Source organism: Ruditapes philippinarum, unplaced genomic scaffold (genome assembly GCF_026571515.1).
Source record: "Ruditapes philippinarum isolate M1 unplaced genomic scaffold, ASM2657151v2 ctg11233_1_1_1_1, whole genome shotgun sequence".
NCBI lineage: Eukaryota > Metazoa > Mollusca > Bivalvia > Venerida > Veneridae > Ruditapes > Ruditapes philippinarum.
Genome location: NW_026857133.1, coordinates 1 through 17538, shown reverse-complemented (window position 1 = coordinate 17538; position 17538 = coordinate 1). Strand labels below are relative to the sequence as shown.

At 35.3% G+C, this 17538-nt stretch overlaps 1 protein-coding gene across 1 annotated transcript; it reads left to right on the top strand.

Annotated features, from left to right (window-relative positions):
• Positions 1-4733: 4733 nt before the first annotated feature.
• On the top strand, positions 4734-8595 carry LOC132748873 (uncharacterized). The gene is made up of 4 exons (XM_060738535.1): positions 4734-4870; positions 6368-6518; positions 7039-7143; positions 7816-8595. Exons 1-4 carry the CDS (start codon positions 4840-4842, stop codon positions 8516-8518), a joined length of 990 nt encoding a protein of 329 aa, XP_060594518.1. The 5' UTR covers positions 4734-4839; the 3' UTR covers positions 8519-8595.
• The last annotated feature ends 8943 nt before the right edge of the window (positions 8596-17538 follow it).

The following is a 17538-nucleotide window of genomic DNA, read 5'->3' as shown; positions in this document are numbered from 1 at the left end:
TTTTTTTCAATAAGAAATGAATGCATATATTTTAATGATGACATATTATCTGGACAAATATTTGCAGTACATGTTTTACATATTCTTAAATGTTTGAAAATTGTTTTAGAAGCATAATTATATACATATATAAAATTTCACTTAATTGTGGTAACAACCTTAATTACAACATACAGGATTATTAATCCTAAGTTGTTTACTGATTCTAATTTTGTAATTATTTTTCAAATAGTTCAATCTTTAAATTTTCAGAAACCAGAACACATCTTCCCAAACAGATAAAGTTTACATGTATTTGCTTGTTAATTTGTAAAGTGCTCCGGAAAAATATTATTTAAGAAAGGATAATCATAGGTCAGATTTTTTTAACTGAATATTTGTGTGGTAAGTAATAGAAAGAGCACCGAAACACGAGGCTATCTGATTTGTACGAGGGGGCGTAGCCCTCGAGTATAAATCAGATTGCCGAGTGTTTTGGTGTTCTTTCTCTTTTGTATCATAGTCAAACATGACAGCACGTTCCCTTTTGTCATAATATGAAACCCCAGAAAAAATTAACCAATGAACGAGCATTTGAATATGATAGTTCTGCCCCTTTCCCTTTCTCTGCCGTCACAATATGTAAACCCCGGCAAAAATGAACCAATCCACGGGCATTATCTGGAGTGCGGGTAACTGATACCCGCACTCCAGTTACCGCACTGTGCATGTATATGTATACGATTTAACTCTGACACTTTTTCAACAGAAAGGTCCCCAAACTATGATACAAGTAATAGAAAGAGCACCGAAACACGAGGCTATCTGATTTGTACGAGGGGGCGTAGCCCCCGAGTATAAATCAGATTGCCGAGTGTTTTGGTGTTCTTTCTCTTTTGTATCATAGTCAAACATGACAGCACGTTCCCTGTTGTCATAATATGAAACCCCAGAAAAAATTAACCAATGAACGAGCATTTGAATATGATAGTTCTGCCCCTTTCCCTTTCTCTGCCGTCACAATATGTAAACCCCGGCAAAAATGAACCAATCCACGGGCATTATCTGGAGTGCGGGTAACTGATACCCGCACTCCAGTTACCGCACTGTGCATGTATATGTATACGATTTAACTCTGACACTTTTTCAACAGAAAGGTCCCCAAACTATGATACAAGTAATAGAAAGAGCACCGAAACACGAGGCTATCTGATTTGTACGAGTGGGCGTAGCCCCCGAGTACTAATCAAATTGCCGAGTGTTTTGGTGTTCTTTCTCTTTTGTATCATAGTCAAACATAAAAACACGTTCCCTGTTGTCACAATATGAAACCCCGGCAAAAATGAACCAATGAACGAACATCTGAATATGATATTTCTGTCGCTTTCCCTTTCTCTGCCGTCACAATATGTAAACCCCAGCAAAAATGAGCCAATCAATGGGCATGCTCTGGAGTGCGGGTAACTAATACCCGCACTCCAGTTAACGCACTGTGCATGTATATTTATATGATTTAACCCTGACACATTTTCAACAGAAATGTCACCAAACTATGATACAATTTCATTTGGAGTACTTTTGATCTTTGTGAACTATTCCTATAAATGTATATAGAGAAATTTGCAAATACATATAATTATATCTTTATTAATCAGGAATTTGTGCTTGAAGCAAAAACCTTAAATCTTGTTTTTAATCTAACCTCTCGATAAAGTCCACAATTCTTCTTGTAATAAACAAAAGTTTTCTCGTAATATACAAAAGTTGGTAACCATTTAACCTAATTGGAATAGTACAAATCGGACATTTCATTAAAAAGTTATTTCAATTATTATATAATTTATTTTTATAAATATATGTCTTTAGGATATGCAACCTTTTAGTGTCATTTTTCAATTAAGCTTAACTTGCCGAAGGTGTGAAATTCAAATGTACAAAAAAAACTTTAAAAAAGTATCAGATTTGGGGACGAAAAGGTGAAAAAGTTAGTGAGCCAACAGTATAGGGCTTTATCAGATTGCACCAAATTACAAGTTTGGCTGGTTAAAGCTACTCACATTAGGTTCTACTAGGGAAAAATGAAATCTTCACTTTAAAAGTAAGCAATAGCAGACCTACCTGAGCATATAATTATGCCCCCATTTCGAAGAAAAGGGGGTATATTGCTTTGCACTTGTCGGTCCGTCGGTCCGTTGGTCCGTCGGTCCGTAGACCAAATGGTTTCCGAGTGATAACTAAAGAACCCTTAGGCCTAGGAACTTCAAACTTGGTATGGTGATTGGTCATGACCAGTAGATGACCCCTATTGATTTTGGGGTCAAGGGGTCAAAAGTCAAGGTCACATTGACCTTGTAAGCAGAAACGGTTTCCGATCAATAACTAAAGAACCTTAAGGCCTAGGAACTTCAAACTTGGTATGGTGATTGGTCATGACCAGTAGATGACCCCTATTGATTTTGGGGTCATGGGGTCAAAGGTCAAGGTCACATTGACCTTGTAAGCAAAAACGGTTTCCGATCAATAACTAAAGAAACTTAAGGCCTAGGAACTTCAAACTTGGTATGGTGATTGGTCATGACCAGTAGATGACCCCTATTGATTTTGGGGTCAAGGGGTCAAAGGTCAAGGTCACATTGACCTTGTAAGCAAAAACGGTTTCCGATCAATAACTAAAGAACTAAGGCCTAGGAACTTCAAACTTGGTATGGTGATTGGTCATGATCAGTAGATGACCCCTATTGATTTTGGGGTCAAGGGGTCAAAGGTCAAGGTCACATTGACCTTGTAAGCAATAACGGTTTCCGATCAATAACTAAAGAACTTTAAGGCCTAGGAACTTCAAACTTGGTATGGTGATTGGTCATGATCAGTAGATGACCCCTATTGATTTTGGGGTCAAGGGGTCAAAGGTCAAGGTCACATTGACCTCTTTGGTAAAAACGGTTTCTGATCAATAACAAAAGAACCCTTAGGCCTAGGAACTTCAAACTTGGTATGGTGATTGGTCATGACCAGCAGATGACCCCTATTGATTTTGGGGTTAAGGGGTCAAAGGTCAAGGTCACATTGACCTTGAAGGTAAAAACGATTTCCGATCAATAACAAAAGAACCAAAGAACCCTTAGGCCTAGGAACTTCAAACTTAGTATGGTGATTGGTCATGACCAGCAGATGACCCCTATTGATTTTGGGGTAAAGGGGTCAAAGGTGAAGGTCACATTGACTTTGTAGGTAAAAACGGTTTCCGATCAATTACGAATGAACCCTTAGGCCTAGGGACTTCAAACTTGATATTGTGATTGGTCATGATCAGTAGATGGCCCCTATTGATTTTGGGGTCAAGGGGTCAAAGGTCAAGGTCACATTGACCTCTTAGGTAAAAACGGTTTCCGATCAATAACTAAAGAACCCTTTGGCCTTGGAACTTCAAACATGGTATGATGATTGGTCATGACCAGCAGATGACCTATTGATTTTGGGGTCAAGGGGTCAAAGGTCAAGGTCACATTGACCTTGTATGTTAAAACGGTTTCCGATCAATTAACTTAAAAAGCTTAGGCCTAGGAACTTCAATCTTTGTATGATGATTGGTCGTGACCAGCAGATGACCCCTATTGGATTTTGGGGTTAAGGGGTCAAAGGTTAAGGTCATGACCAGTTATACTTGATAACCCTTATTAATTGTTTGATCACTGGGTCAGAAGTCATGCATAATAACCTTATCACATGACTCATTGGCTGCTGATAGGGGGCATACATGTTTTACAAACATATCTTGTTCAATTAGAGACACTACAATGCATATAAGATGGAATGTAGTCTAGATTTTATGATACGCCATAATAGTAATACATATACGTTGTATCGTTTTTCCTTCTTTATGCCGTTACGATACATAATTTGCAATAAGGTTGTCAGAATGGTCTATGAATTATTATATACATGTATTGAGTATGCAAGCATATGATTACTTTTTTTAATTTTAGTTTAAGTTATACTTCTTTAATATGCAAAAAGTTGTAAATGAAATAAAGGTGTACATGAAGCAACACTTGAATTATCTTATTGTTTGTTATAGTAAGTAAATCTTAATCTGTTAGGTATGGTGGCATATTTCTGCCACCAGATAATCATATAACTAACTAGTTAATTGATTGGTTAACTAGTTACGTAACTAGTTAACCTCTTAATCAACTAGTTAGGTATCAGGTTAACTAGTTACGTAACTAGTTAACCTCTTAATTAACTAGTTAGGTATCAGGTTAACTATTTACGTAACTAGTTAACCTCTTAATTAACTAGTTAGGTATCAGGTTAACTAGTTACGTAACTAGTTAACCTCTTAATTTACAGGCTAGTTATCAGGTTATCTGGTGGCAGAAATATGCCACCATAGTTAGGCAATGAAATATAATAAACTTTAGAATAAAAAAAACATCTGGTTTTCAATTTTTCTCTTACATTTTATCAGACCTATTAATGGTAATATCATGTTTTTAAATTTAAATTGGTAGTTTAATACTGCGGTAGTCTTTCAGGAGAAAATATATCAAAAAACAAATACAACAGAATACACACAAAACTCACAAAAAAAGAAAGAAAGAAACTGGAAAAACAACAAAGTACGTGTACATGTATTATTCACACGTGAACAAAAGGTTGACCAAAGTTGAAAACGACCCTGTTATACAAGAAATTTGCCTACAGGAAATATTCCAGCGGATAGTAAGTAAACTATTTAAGATTGCTTGTCATTTAATTAAAATAATAATTAAAAATGAATACATTGTTGTTTATTGTAAAATTTGTCATTACAAAGTTGAATTCCAACTGTATCTGATGCGTTAAACACATTGAAATATGAATTTTTCAGCTGCCTGTTTAATTCTTGGTAAGTGTTCATAATACTTAATACTTTATACTGTTTTAAATCAGAAGATATTAACTAAAGTATTAAAGTATCTTTAGATGAAATTGTAACATAATATATTTTGCAACTATATCTGCTTATCTTAGTTCCAAACTAACTCCGTGGCCGAGTCCACTGGGTACTGAACGCAAAAGGTCGAATCCTGTCAAGGACTTTGTTTCGTGTATAACAGCCATTCGACACATGTTAATTCTGTCGAATAAATTATTTTGTTAGAATAAAACGTTATTAATTAAATACTGTTTGACATGAAAATGTGTGTGTGATATATTTGTAATGTTTAGATTATAAAATAGTTATACAAATATGGAGCATTACGCATTTAGTGTTTTTATATTTTCACTACAAATGATTGCCATTTTTTATGAATCTCTGTCGTCCGTGCTATTTTTAGGAATCCCTGTAGTGACTGTTATTTTTAGGAATCTCTGTGGTGACTGTTATTTTTAGGAATCTCTGTGGTGACTGTTTTTTTTAGGAATTTCTATCGTGACTGTTATTTTTAGAAATCTCTGTAGTGACTGTTATTTTTAGGAATCTCTGTAGTGACTGTTATTTTTAGGAATCTCTGTCGTGACTGTTATTTTTAGGAATCTCTGTCGTGACTGTTATTTTTAGGAATCTCTGTAGTGACTGTTATTTTCAGAAATCTCTGTAGTGACTGTTATTTTTAGGAATCTCTGTATAGTGACTGTTATATTTAGGAATCTCTGTAGTGACTGTTATTTTAAGAAATCTCTGTAGCGACTGTTATTTTTAGGAATCTCTGTATAGTGACTGTTATTTTTAGGGATCTATGTAGTGACTGTTATTTTTAGGAATCTCTGTCGTGACTGTTATTTTTAGGAATCTCTGTAGTGACTGTTATTTTTAGGAATCGCTGTCGTGACTGTTATATTTAGGAATCTCTGTAGTGACTGTTATTTTAAGGAATCTCAGTATTGATTGTTATTTTAAGAAATCTCTGTAGTGACTGTTATTTTAAGGAATCTCAGTATTAATTGTTATTTTAAGAAATCTCTGTAGTGACTGTTATTTTTAGGAATCTCTGTATAGTGACTGTTATTTTTAGGAATCTCTGTATAGTGACTGTTATTTTTAGGAATCTCTGTCGTGACTGTTATTTTTAGGAATCTCTGTGGTGATTATTATTTTTAGGAATCTCTGTGGTGATTGTTATTTTTAGGAATCTCTGTAGTGACTGTTTTTCTTATGGAATCTCTGTAGTGACTTTTATTTTTAGGAATCTCTGTCATGACTGCTATTTTTAGGATCTCTGTAGTTACTGCTATTTTTAGGAACCTCTGGAACTGCTATTTTTAGAAATCTCCGTCGTGATTGCTTTTTTTGGAATCTCTATGAGGATTGCTATGAAAATGTTTTGATACGAATTAATTGTTTCTGCAAATTTAATGTTTCTTATTTTACAACTAAGTTTTACAATGTTATCATTAACAGTACTTGTTGTAAAGCTGTCATGCGTAGCAACAATGAAAGAAGATATTAAGAACTGGACAGTTGAGATTTTCCAGAATGGCAAAATTGTTTGTGCTGGTGTCCTTCTCAACAGAAATTTTTTCCTGACTCTTGGGAAATGTATTGATAAGAGGTAAGATTTTATTAAATTTTTTTCAGACAATAAACGGTAAAAAGATTATTTCTTACTGACTTTAGTATGAACAACATCAGCAATTGTGTCAGAAATATATAAGTACACGTTTTTCCTTGATTAAACATACGATGTGAAAACAACAAATTAAATAGCCTTTATAAGGAGTTTGGGAGCATTGATTGTTTACAAGGTATATGTCTTCAATCAATATTAAAATTCAATATTCCGTGTTTCATAAATAAATTTTAAAATTACGTGAACATTCCATGGGGAATCAAGCAATACTGGCATGGTTGCATATCAGGAAAAAAAGTACAACAATCTTTCAGCATATTTTTCAGCATCAATTTGAATAGACTAACAAATTTCTGAATTGTTCATACATGTATTTGAATTGATTCACTTTTTTCCCTTGAAAAATCGTGTCCGACCATGTCTTTATATAGCTTATTCTCTTTCTTTTTTTATACAAAGTTTGAAAGGCGTACACTTACTTTTTTATTTTATTTTAAACTAGGAAACTGGATCAGTACAAAGTTACTATTGGCGGTGGAATATTGCGGAAAATTGATATAGTGCTAGAGGTAATAATCTATATTAACTTATTAATGTCCAAGAAAGGGTATTTTTAATTTTTTATGTGACAATAACACGTATGTAAGCCATTGTTATATTTATTGCATTTATTCATTCTTATGTGATATTTTCCCTGGCATTCTCATGCTAAAAGATTGTAGGAACGTTAGTTACAACATAACGTTGGTTTACTCACATTCTTTTTTTCTCTTTAAAAAATATACCGAAAATTAAAAAAGGAAAAAAAAAACCTTTGTACGACATTGCTACTTTTATGACGTGTGTACTCAGTAGAATATATTGTGAGAGAGTAATGTGCAAAACTCTAACATCCTTTTTGGTGAAAACAGCGTGCATCTTTATATAAAAAAATATAGTAATTTTCATGAATTTCATATAATCCCTAGTATGCTAATGTTTCTAAACTATTTAGACATTAACTTATTACTAGTACTTCGTTTTCACATTTTCACATGGCATCACCAACAAAAAGACGTGTTTTGAAAGGAAAATGCAATTAAAATCAGTATAAAACTTATAATTGTTAGGGGAGATAAAATTCAGATGAAAACATTTTATGTAATGTTTAACATTTATTAGCATGGATTTTCACGAACTAAAGTGTTCCCTTTGTGAATTCTTCGTCTGCTCGTTTTTTCACCAACAAACGCTGAGAATGGTCGATTTGTATGTTTGAAAGATCTTTTTTTTATTTTAGAAACTTATCAAATTATACTACAAGTTTCAACCAAGTGATTAAAAAAATCAAAAATAAGGATGGTAAAGTAGAAGTTGAGACTGAAGGTGGGACAAAATACGAAGCAGATGATGTCATTGTTACTTTTAGTCTGGGGGTTTTGCAATCAAGACAGGTCTCATTTAAGCCATCACTATCGAAAGAAAAGATGCTGGCCATCGATAAGTTCGGATTTGGTGAATATACGATTGCGTACTTTGAATTTTCCGATGCCTTTTGGGATAACGTATCCTCTTTAGTGTATGCTCCAGCAAGACATGGTGAAAACAGTATCTGGTACAACATGAACACAATCTATCCAGGATGTAACATACTACAGCTAGTTTTGATGGGGTTTGAAGCAAATGCAGCAAGTCATATGAATGACAATGAAGTTAAAGAAAGTGGATTGGCTGCTTTGGCTGCCATGTATCCTCAGATCAGTATACCTAAACCAGACGCTTTTGTCAGATCAGACTGGCTTACGAATCCTCTCACAAAAGGATCATTTAGCTACTGGACGCCTGCTTTTAGACCAGAAGATATGAAAGATCTTGGGAAATCAGAGGGTAATATACACTTTGCAGGGGAGCACCTCGGCTTAAAAAGTCATGCGTACTTACACAGTGCTTATAATTCTGGAAAAGACACAGCACAACGCCTCGCTAGAAGCGTGAGAGATTAAAAATATAAGCTTATAAAAAACAATCTATTACAACAATATTTTTTTCTGATAAGAGAATTACCGACATCGAAAATAAAACATTACAGTGAAATCATTTTTTATTGAGTTTTATTTCGCACAAGCACAGTAAAAGTCATATGGTGACTTTCCAGCTTTACTGGTGGAGGAAGACCTCAGGTGGTCCTACGTGTATTATTTCGGGGCACGAACGGTAACCTGAGTAGAACAACCGACGTTCCGTAAGCTAGCTGGATAGCTTCCTCACATGTAAGAATCCAAGTTCCCTTGCGGGATTTGAACCCATAGCGATGAGTTGCAAGTGGTTTGAACAACTCAGGCATTGACGCCCCCATCATATTTCTTTACAACCTTTTCAATCGACACTTTTAATCCCTTTCCGGCTTGCTGATGTGCTGGTATTGAATTAATGCTGCTCAAACATTCAATGAAATACCGGTACTCGAAACATTTGCCGAAATGCTGCCTTAGACATTATTAATTATTTGAAGAATTCCGTGAAGAATCACTAACTACTGACAATTGACATTTTTGCCTATGCCCCTTTCATTTCAAAAACACCGTAAAACTAGTTTTATTTTTCTTTAAGTGAGATCTTTTGAAGAATAACATTAACGCGTATTATCCTGCCTTTATTTTTCAAATATGACAAATACTTATAATATTTTACTAAATGATATTCAAAATAATATTTTACCTAAAGATCCTGTAACACATTTATCATAAATATAATGCTAAAATTAAGATTTATCAATATTGTTAGTTCCCAATAGCATAATTTATAAAGAAATTACAGAACTTAACATTATTATTTTCATGTAAATAAAAGGAGATAATAAAAATTATTTCTGTAAAGTCTAAGTCAATTTTTTCAAAAAGAAATGAATGCATATATTTTAATGATAACATATAATTCGTGCCAATATTTGTAGTACATATTTTGCATATTTTTTGATGTTAGAAAATTGTTTCATAGGCATAATTATATACATATATAATATTTCACCTCGGTGTGGTAAAAACCTCAATTACAACTTACACCATTCACAAATAAATTTGTGCAAACAAAATGATAGTCTTGCCTAAGATACAAAGCTGTTAAATGTGAGAAGAAAATATCAAATTATTGATATTATACAGGGTATGAATAACATGAAAATGTTTTATTTCAATGAAAATATTGAAACGGTGTATATAATAACTGTTTCAAGTTTCTCCGGACCACATGCCTTTAAACACACGTCACCAATATGTTTAAAACGGGCCGATCAACTAAGACTGGAGGAAGTGTCTGTTATGCATGATTGACATAATATATTGGAAATGATGGGAATTACAGCAAAAACGGTAGATTTTATAAGGTTTATTTCAGTAGTTTGTGCTACTGTGAAGTAAGTCGTGCACGATCTACTAAAAACTTATGTTTACCACCCATTTCGACAGAAACGTTGTTTCTTTCTGTAAGATGCGCACATTTGTTGGTTTTTTTTGTTCTTAAAAATAAATAGAGTAAACAAAGCAGAAAATCTTCCATGGCTAAATATATACAGATAATGACATTTACAAATGTTTATTTTAATATGCACACCACACAATTTTGAAAATATGCACTGCATGGTTATAGTGGTCATTGAAGAGCAAGATGGCATGATTGATGCGACTGACAGTGGTCTTCGTTGGTTGCATGGGTGGATTTAGTTGCCGCTCAAAGTAGGCAAAGGGTTAATAAAGGATGCCACCACTTTTTTTTCAGTACTAAATGCTGTTGAAAGAAAGACAATTTGAAAATAACTACATTGTTTGCGATTGTAAATAGTACATGTTTGTATCAATGAGTGTTTCTGTTAGTAGAAACCTCTGCCAATGACTGTACATTACATGACATTGTATTTGTTGAAAGTGCATCACTAAGGCAGGGCATTATACGCCCCATGAAAAGTATTTGATAATCAAAAATAATCTTTTAGTTAAGGAAGAGGCCCATTTCATTCATGAAACTTGACTGATAAATGTTTTATCTTAATTATCCTTCAGTGTGGGAACATTTTTGATGTTATATGCATGAATCAAAAAGCTTTTGTAGAGGTCTACCTGGCAATGCTACATGCCAAATATATAAGCTCTGAGAATTGTAGTGTTTCACAAAAAGATTAGATGTGTTTATACACCAGTCTACAAAAGACACGTGACCTTCAGGGCAGGGACAAGTTTGACCTCAGGGTCATGGTTATTATAACTCTTGTGGAAGACCATCGTCGGATACCCACGATTGATAAACATGTCACATAGCATGCAATCAACCGTGGGTAAAATGTATGTAGTTAAAGCTTAATGAGGGTCCATCCGCCCTTTCGGACACAAAATGCAGCTTGCGCTGTCGAGTACGGACCCCGGACTTTTCACCAGTCATGTCCTTAAAATTTACCTCCATGCAATTTCCACGGAGCATTAGTCAAAGATATGAATTTTGAGCCGAAAAGTAGGTCACTGTACGGCGGTCAATGAGAACCTAAATGTACAGTAACCTGTGACAATAGGAAAGGTGTTTTAGCCCTGAAATGGGCTGTTGGTGCCAGCTATAGGCCTGCCTTACAAGCCGTCTATCTGTACTAGGGGCTCACGCACCCTAGCACACCATCCTCGTCGTCTCAGCCTACTTTGTTGGGCCACTCCCCTCGGCATTAGTCAGGACATCGGCAGCTGGCCCGCAGAAGTGACGAAGTAGGAGTTCCGTAGTTACCGCCCACGGTTGAAGGCAAAATTTAAGTTGTCTACCAGCCAAGTTGTAAATCTTCTGCCGATGCCCTGTGCCTTCTCAGCGACGTGCACGCTCCGAGGGGAAGTGTGAAGTGCCGTGGGTAAAATAAATCGATTTGCGTCGATATACAGCAACAGGTGCGTAAAATATCTACCAATGACATCGCGTTTAACAAATCTATATTCTTCAACAGCGGAGGTAAAAAACAATAAGAAACAAAGTGGCAGCGCCCACGATTAAAAACTGTTGTACGTGTCTTGCTAAAATCAATGGCAAAAACTATCGCCAAATCAGTTCTTCTGCAAGCAGATATCAATCAGAAAGGAGAACATCACGCTGTAAAAGTTAATTATCTATACTTTCTTGCTGGAAATCGTTTAATTTTTCGATGTTGAACTTTTCACGTCTATGGTTGTCGCAATAGTGGCTGTAATACCGAACGTCGTACCGAACGAGCGTTTTGATTGGTTTTAATCCCCTCATGAAATCGTGAGGCAGCCAATGAAATAGCTGCCTTTGACACACCTCTATTCGACCGAATATCGGCAAAAAATCCCACGGCTGATGGTATCCGACGATGGTGGAAGACTACAAATGTATGCTTCATACCAAATATCTAAGAGCTGGGCTTTTAAAGTTTATGTATTTAAGCTATGTTATTATATTAGTAAAAATAAGTGTGATGCAAATTTTTACCCCTGAACCATGATTTATGTATATTTTGCAGAGGTCAACTTAGTAACGCTACATGCCAAGTATCTAAGCTCTTGACATTGAAGTGTCATACCATATGACGTTTGCGACCAGCATGGATTCAGACAAGCCTGCACATCCGCGCAGTCTGATCAGGATCCATGCTGTTCGCTATCATTTTCTCTACTTGTAATAGAGTTGGAAAGCGAACAGCATGGATCCTGATCAGACTGCGCGGATGCGCAGGCTGGTCTGGATCCATGCTGGTCGCAAACGCACTATGTTGGTTTTGTCGGGACGCGGCACATACAGTTCTTGTTTCATTTAATAAAGGGCAAACATGAGCTTTATAACATTAAAACAATGATGGTTTCAGAGCATGTTAGATGCTTATTACACGAAGAAAGTTAAGCTTCACGTGAAACTTAATGTGATAAAACTATATAAAAAAAAGATGTAAACAAAGTCGTAGTTTGACTTCAATAAAAAATTAGCGTGTCATTTATATCACAAATGTAAATATATTTTTTTACGACCGTTCATGCTCAAATAATGTACGCGCGATGGGGAAAAGGGGGACAGGAAGCCGTTGGACAAACCGCCACTATTTACCAAAATGTCAATGAAGACTCGGTGAAGTATATGGACGGCGTCTCGGATGAATACGAGTATATCAAGATTGTCATTGCTGTTACAGAAAGATTACCTAGCGTGGATTCCTCGCGAGTTTTATCGATGCAAGAAAGTCAGTCACTTATGACCTGTTTACAGACTTATGACCTGTTTACAGACAAACAAAGCGTATGATAATCTGTTACACCCAGCAACAAAAACAGCCGATGGAAAGTATGTGCCAGATTTCAACTTTCGCTACATAAGAGAGGATGATTCCTATGGAATGATAGTGTCACGCCAAATAGCCGATTTCGTTGGAGTGGAAACACCAGTAATTGACGAAATAGTTTTGTGCGCGCAAGAAAAGCTAGTTAAAAAAATCCTTATTCATAGAAAGCTATGTAAACTTGACCGGATCTACGATAGAATTCTAATGATCTATGGTATGCAATATCTAGGAATTTCTAAACGTCTTTTTTTCAAATATCAATATACAAAGTTCAGTATAGGTCACTTACACATCACTTGGTCTGTCATAATTTTTTTCTTTAGAATGTTGAATATTTATATTATATTGTTAACGTTCAAAGTATTAAAACATTGTGAAAGCTGCAACCAGTTACTATCAGAAGTTTTTGAAGTATCTTAGAAATATTAAATAGTGTTAATGACATTGACAAATGTCACATGAATATATTTGCTTAATTTTTTGCTAAGGTAACTGGTTTATCATTACCAAGTAGATTATCGAGTGAATTACGTAGGTTATCGCGTAGAAATTCCTGTTTAAATCCAAAATCAACCTTGAGATTATCGGCAGGCGTTATCAATTAATTTTGTTGAAAGTATATGCTTATAAAAGAGATCTTATAATTACTATTACCCAATTCTTACTCACAACTGGAGAAACTAGTAATAAACGCTATAGCTTTTTATGTTGACATTTTATTCATATTACAATGTGATGACAATGATTTGGCGTATTTCTTCAAAAACATTTGACAATTGTTTTGTCATTTATTTTTTTATCATCAAACTCTATAAATCGTGTCATCCTAGTTTCAGATCATAATTATCCTAACTTTGGTATTTTTATGAAAAATCCACGTGATAAGAGAAAGCGCTAGGTATTTATTATTCTTATAAGTAAAAAAAGACAGAACTGTTGACAATATACGAACATATGTGCATCATTTATAAAATTATCCTATAACGTAGCTTGACGTGACATACACCAGGACGGATGATGCAAATTATTGCTACTGGACGCCTGCTTTTAGACCAGAAGATATGATCAGAGGGTAATATACACTTTGCAGGGGAGCACCTCGGCTTAAAAAGTCATGCGTACTTACACAGTGCTTATAATTCTGGAAAAGACACAGCACAACGCCTCGCTAGAAGCGTGAGAGATTAAAAATATAAGCTTATAAAAAACAATCTATTACAAAAATATTTTTTTCTGATAAGAGAATTACCGACATCGAAAATAAAACATTACAGTGAAATCATTTTTTATTGAGTTTTATTTCGCACAAGCACAGTAAAAGTCATATGGTGACTTTCCAGCTTTACTGGTGGAGGAAGACCTCAGGTGGTCCTACGTGTATTATTTCGGGGCACAAACGGTAACCTGAGTAGAACAACCGACGTTCCGTAAGCTAGCTGGATAGCTTCCTCACATGTAAGAATCCAAGTTCCCTTGCGGGATTTGAACCCATAGCGATGAGTTGCAAGTGGTTTGAACAACTCAGGCATTGACGCCCCCATCATATTTCTTTACAACCTTTTCAATCGCCACTTTTAATCCCTTTCCGGCTTGCTGATGTGCTGGTATTGAATTAATCTGCTCAAACATTCAATGAAATACCGGTACTCGAAACATCCGCCGAAATGCTGCCTTAGACATTATTAATTATTTGAAGAATTCCGTGAAGAATCACTAACTACTGACAATTGACATTTTTGCCTATGCCCCTTTCATTTCAAAAACACCGTAAAACTAGTTTTATTTTTCTTTAAGTGAGATCTTTTGAAGAATAACATTAACGCGTATTATACTGCCTTTATTTTTCAAATATGACAAATACTTATAATATTTTACTAAATGATATTCAAAATAATATTTTACCTAAAGATCCTGTAACACATTTATCATAAATATAATGCTAAAATTAAGATTTATCAATATTGTTAGTTCCTAATAGCATAATTTATAAAGAAATTACAGAACTTAACATTTCATGTAAATAAAAGGAGGTTATAAAAATTATTTCTGTAAAGCCTAAGTCAAAATTTTCAAAAAGAAATGAATGCATATATTTTAATGATAACATATAATTCGTGCCAATATTTGTAGTACATATTTTGCATATTTTTTGATGTTAGAAAATTGTTTCATAGGCATAATTATATACATATATAATATTTCACTTCGGTGTGGTAAAAACCTCAATTACAACTTACACCATTCACAAATAAATTTGTGCAAACAAAATGATAGTCTTGCCTAAGATACAAAGCTGTTAAATGTGAGAAGAAAATATCAAATTATTGATAATATACAGGTTATGAATAACATGAAAATGTTTTATTTCAATGAAAATATTGAAACAGTGTATATAATAGCTGTTTCAAGTTTCTCTAGACCACATGCCTTTAAACACACGTCACCAATATGTTTAAAACGGGCCGATCAACTAAGACTGGAGGAAGTGTCTGTTATGCATGATTGACATAATATATTGGAAATGATGGGAATTACAGCAAAAACGGTAGATTTTATAAGGTTTATTTCAGTAGTTTGTGCTACTGTGAAGTAAGTCGTGCACGATCTACTAAAAACTTATGTTTACCACCCATTTAGACAGAAACGTTGTTTCTTTCTGTAAGATGCGCACATTTGTTGTTGTTTTTTTTTTGTTCTTAAAAATAAATAGAGTAAACAAAGCAGAAAATCTTCCATGGCTAAATAATTATATACAGATAACGACATTTAGAAATGTTTATTTTAATATGCACACCACACAATTTTGAAAATATGCACTGCATGGTTATAGGGGTCACTGAAGAGCAAGATGGTATAATTGATGCGACTGACAGTGGTCTTTGTTGGTAGCATGGGAGGATTTAGTTGCCGCTCAAAGAAGGCCGAGGGTTAATAAAGGATGGTATCAACTTTTTTTCAGTACTAAATGCTGTTGAAAGAAAGACAATTTGAAAATAATTACATTGTTTGCGATTGTAAATAGTACATGTTTGTATCAATGAGTGTTTCTGTTAGTAGAAACCTCTGCCAAGGACTGTACATTACATGACATTGTATTTGTTGAAAGTGCATCACTAAGGCAGGGCATTATACGCCCCATGAAAAGTATTTGATAATCAAAAATAATCTTTTAGTTAAGGAAGAGGCCCATTTCATTCATGAAACTTGACTGATAAATGTTTTATCTTAATTATCCTTCAGTGTGGGAACATTTTTGATGTTATATGCATGAATCAAAAAGCTTTTGTAGAGGTCTACCTGGCAATGCTACATGCCAAATATATAAGCTCTGAGAATTGTAGTGTTTCACAAAAAGATTAGATGTGTTTATACACCAGTCTACAAAAGACATGTGACCTTCAGGGCAGGGCCAAGTTTGACCTCAGGGTCATGGTTATTATAACTCTTGTGGAAGATCATCGTCGGATACCCACGATTGATAAACATGTCACATAACATGCAATCAACCGTGGGTAAAATGTATGGTATGAATTTTGAGCCGAAAAGTAGGTCACTGTACGGCGGTCAATGAGAACCTAAATGTACAGTAACCTGTGACAATAGGAAAGGTGTTTTAGCCCTGAAATGGGCTGTTGGTGCCAGCTATAGGCCTGCCTTACAAGCCGTCTATCTGTACTAGGGGCTCACGCACCCTAGCACACCATCCTCGTCGTCTCAGCCTACTTTGTTGGGCCACTCCCCTCGGCATTAGTCAGGACATCGGCAGCTGGCCCGCAGAAGTGACGAAGTAGGAGTTCCGTAGTTACCGCCCAAGGTTGAAGGCAAAATTTAAGTTGTCTACCAGCCAAGTTGTAAATCTCCTGCCGATGCCCTGTGCCTTCTCAGCGACGTGCACGCTCCGAGGGGAAGTGTGAAGTGCCGTGGTTAAAATAAATCGATTTGCGTCGATATACAGCAACAGGTGCGTAAAATATCTACCAATGACATCGCGTTTAACAAATCTATATTCTTCAACAGCAAGAGGTAAAAAAACAATAAGAAACAAAGTGGCAGCGCCCACGATTAAAAAAAATGTTGTACGTGTCTTGCTAAAATCAATGGCAAAAACTATCGCCAAAATCAGTTTCTTCTGCAAGCAGATATCAATCAGAAAGGAGAACATCACGCTGTCAAAGTTAATTATCTATACTTTCTTGCTGGAAATCGTTTAATTTTTCGATGTTGAACTTTTCACGTCTATGGTTGTCGCAATAGTGGCTGTAATACCGAACGTCGTACCGAACGAGCGTTTTGATTGGTTTTAATCGCCTCATGAAATCGTGAGGCAGCCAATGAAATAGCTGCATTTGACACACCTCTATTCGACCGAATATCGGCAAAAAATCCCACGGCTGATGGTATCCGACGATGGTGGAAGACTACAAATGTATGCTTCATACCAAATATCTAAGAGCTGGGCTTTTAAAGTTTATGTATTTAAGCTATGTTATTATATTAGTAAAAATAAGTGTGATGCAAATTTGTACCCCTGAACCATGATTTACATTTGCCAAGTATCTAAGCTCTTGACATTTGAAGTGTCATACCATATTTGACGTTTTTTTCGGACCAGCATGGATTCAGACAAAGCCCACCCTGCGCATCCGCGCAGTCTGATCAGGATCCCATGTGTTCGCTTTATTTTTTCCCATTTTTAAAATTTAAGGG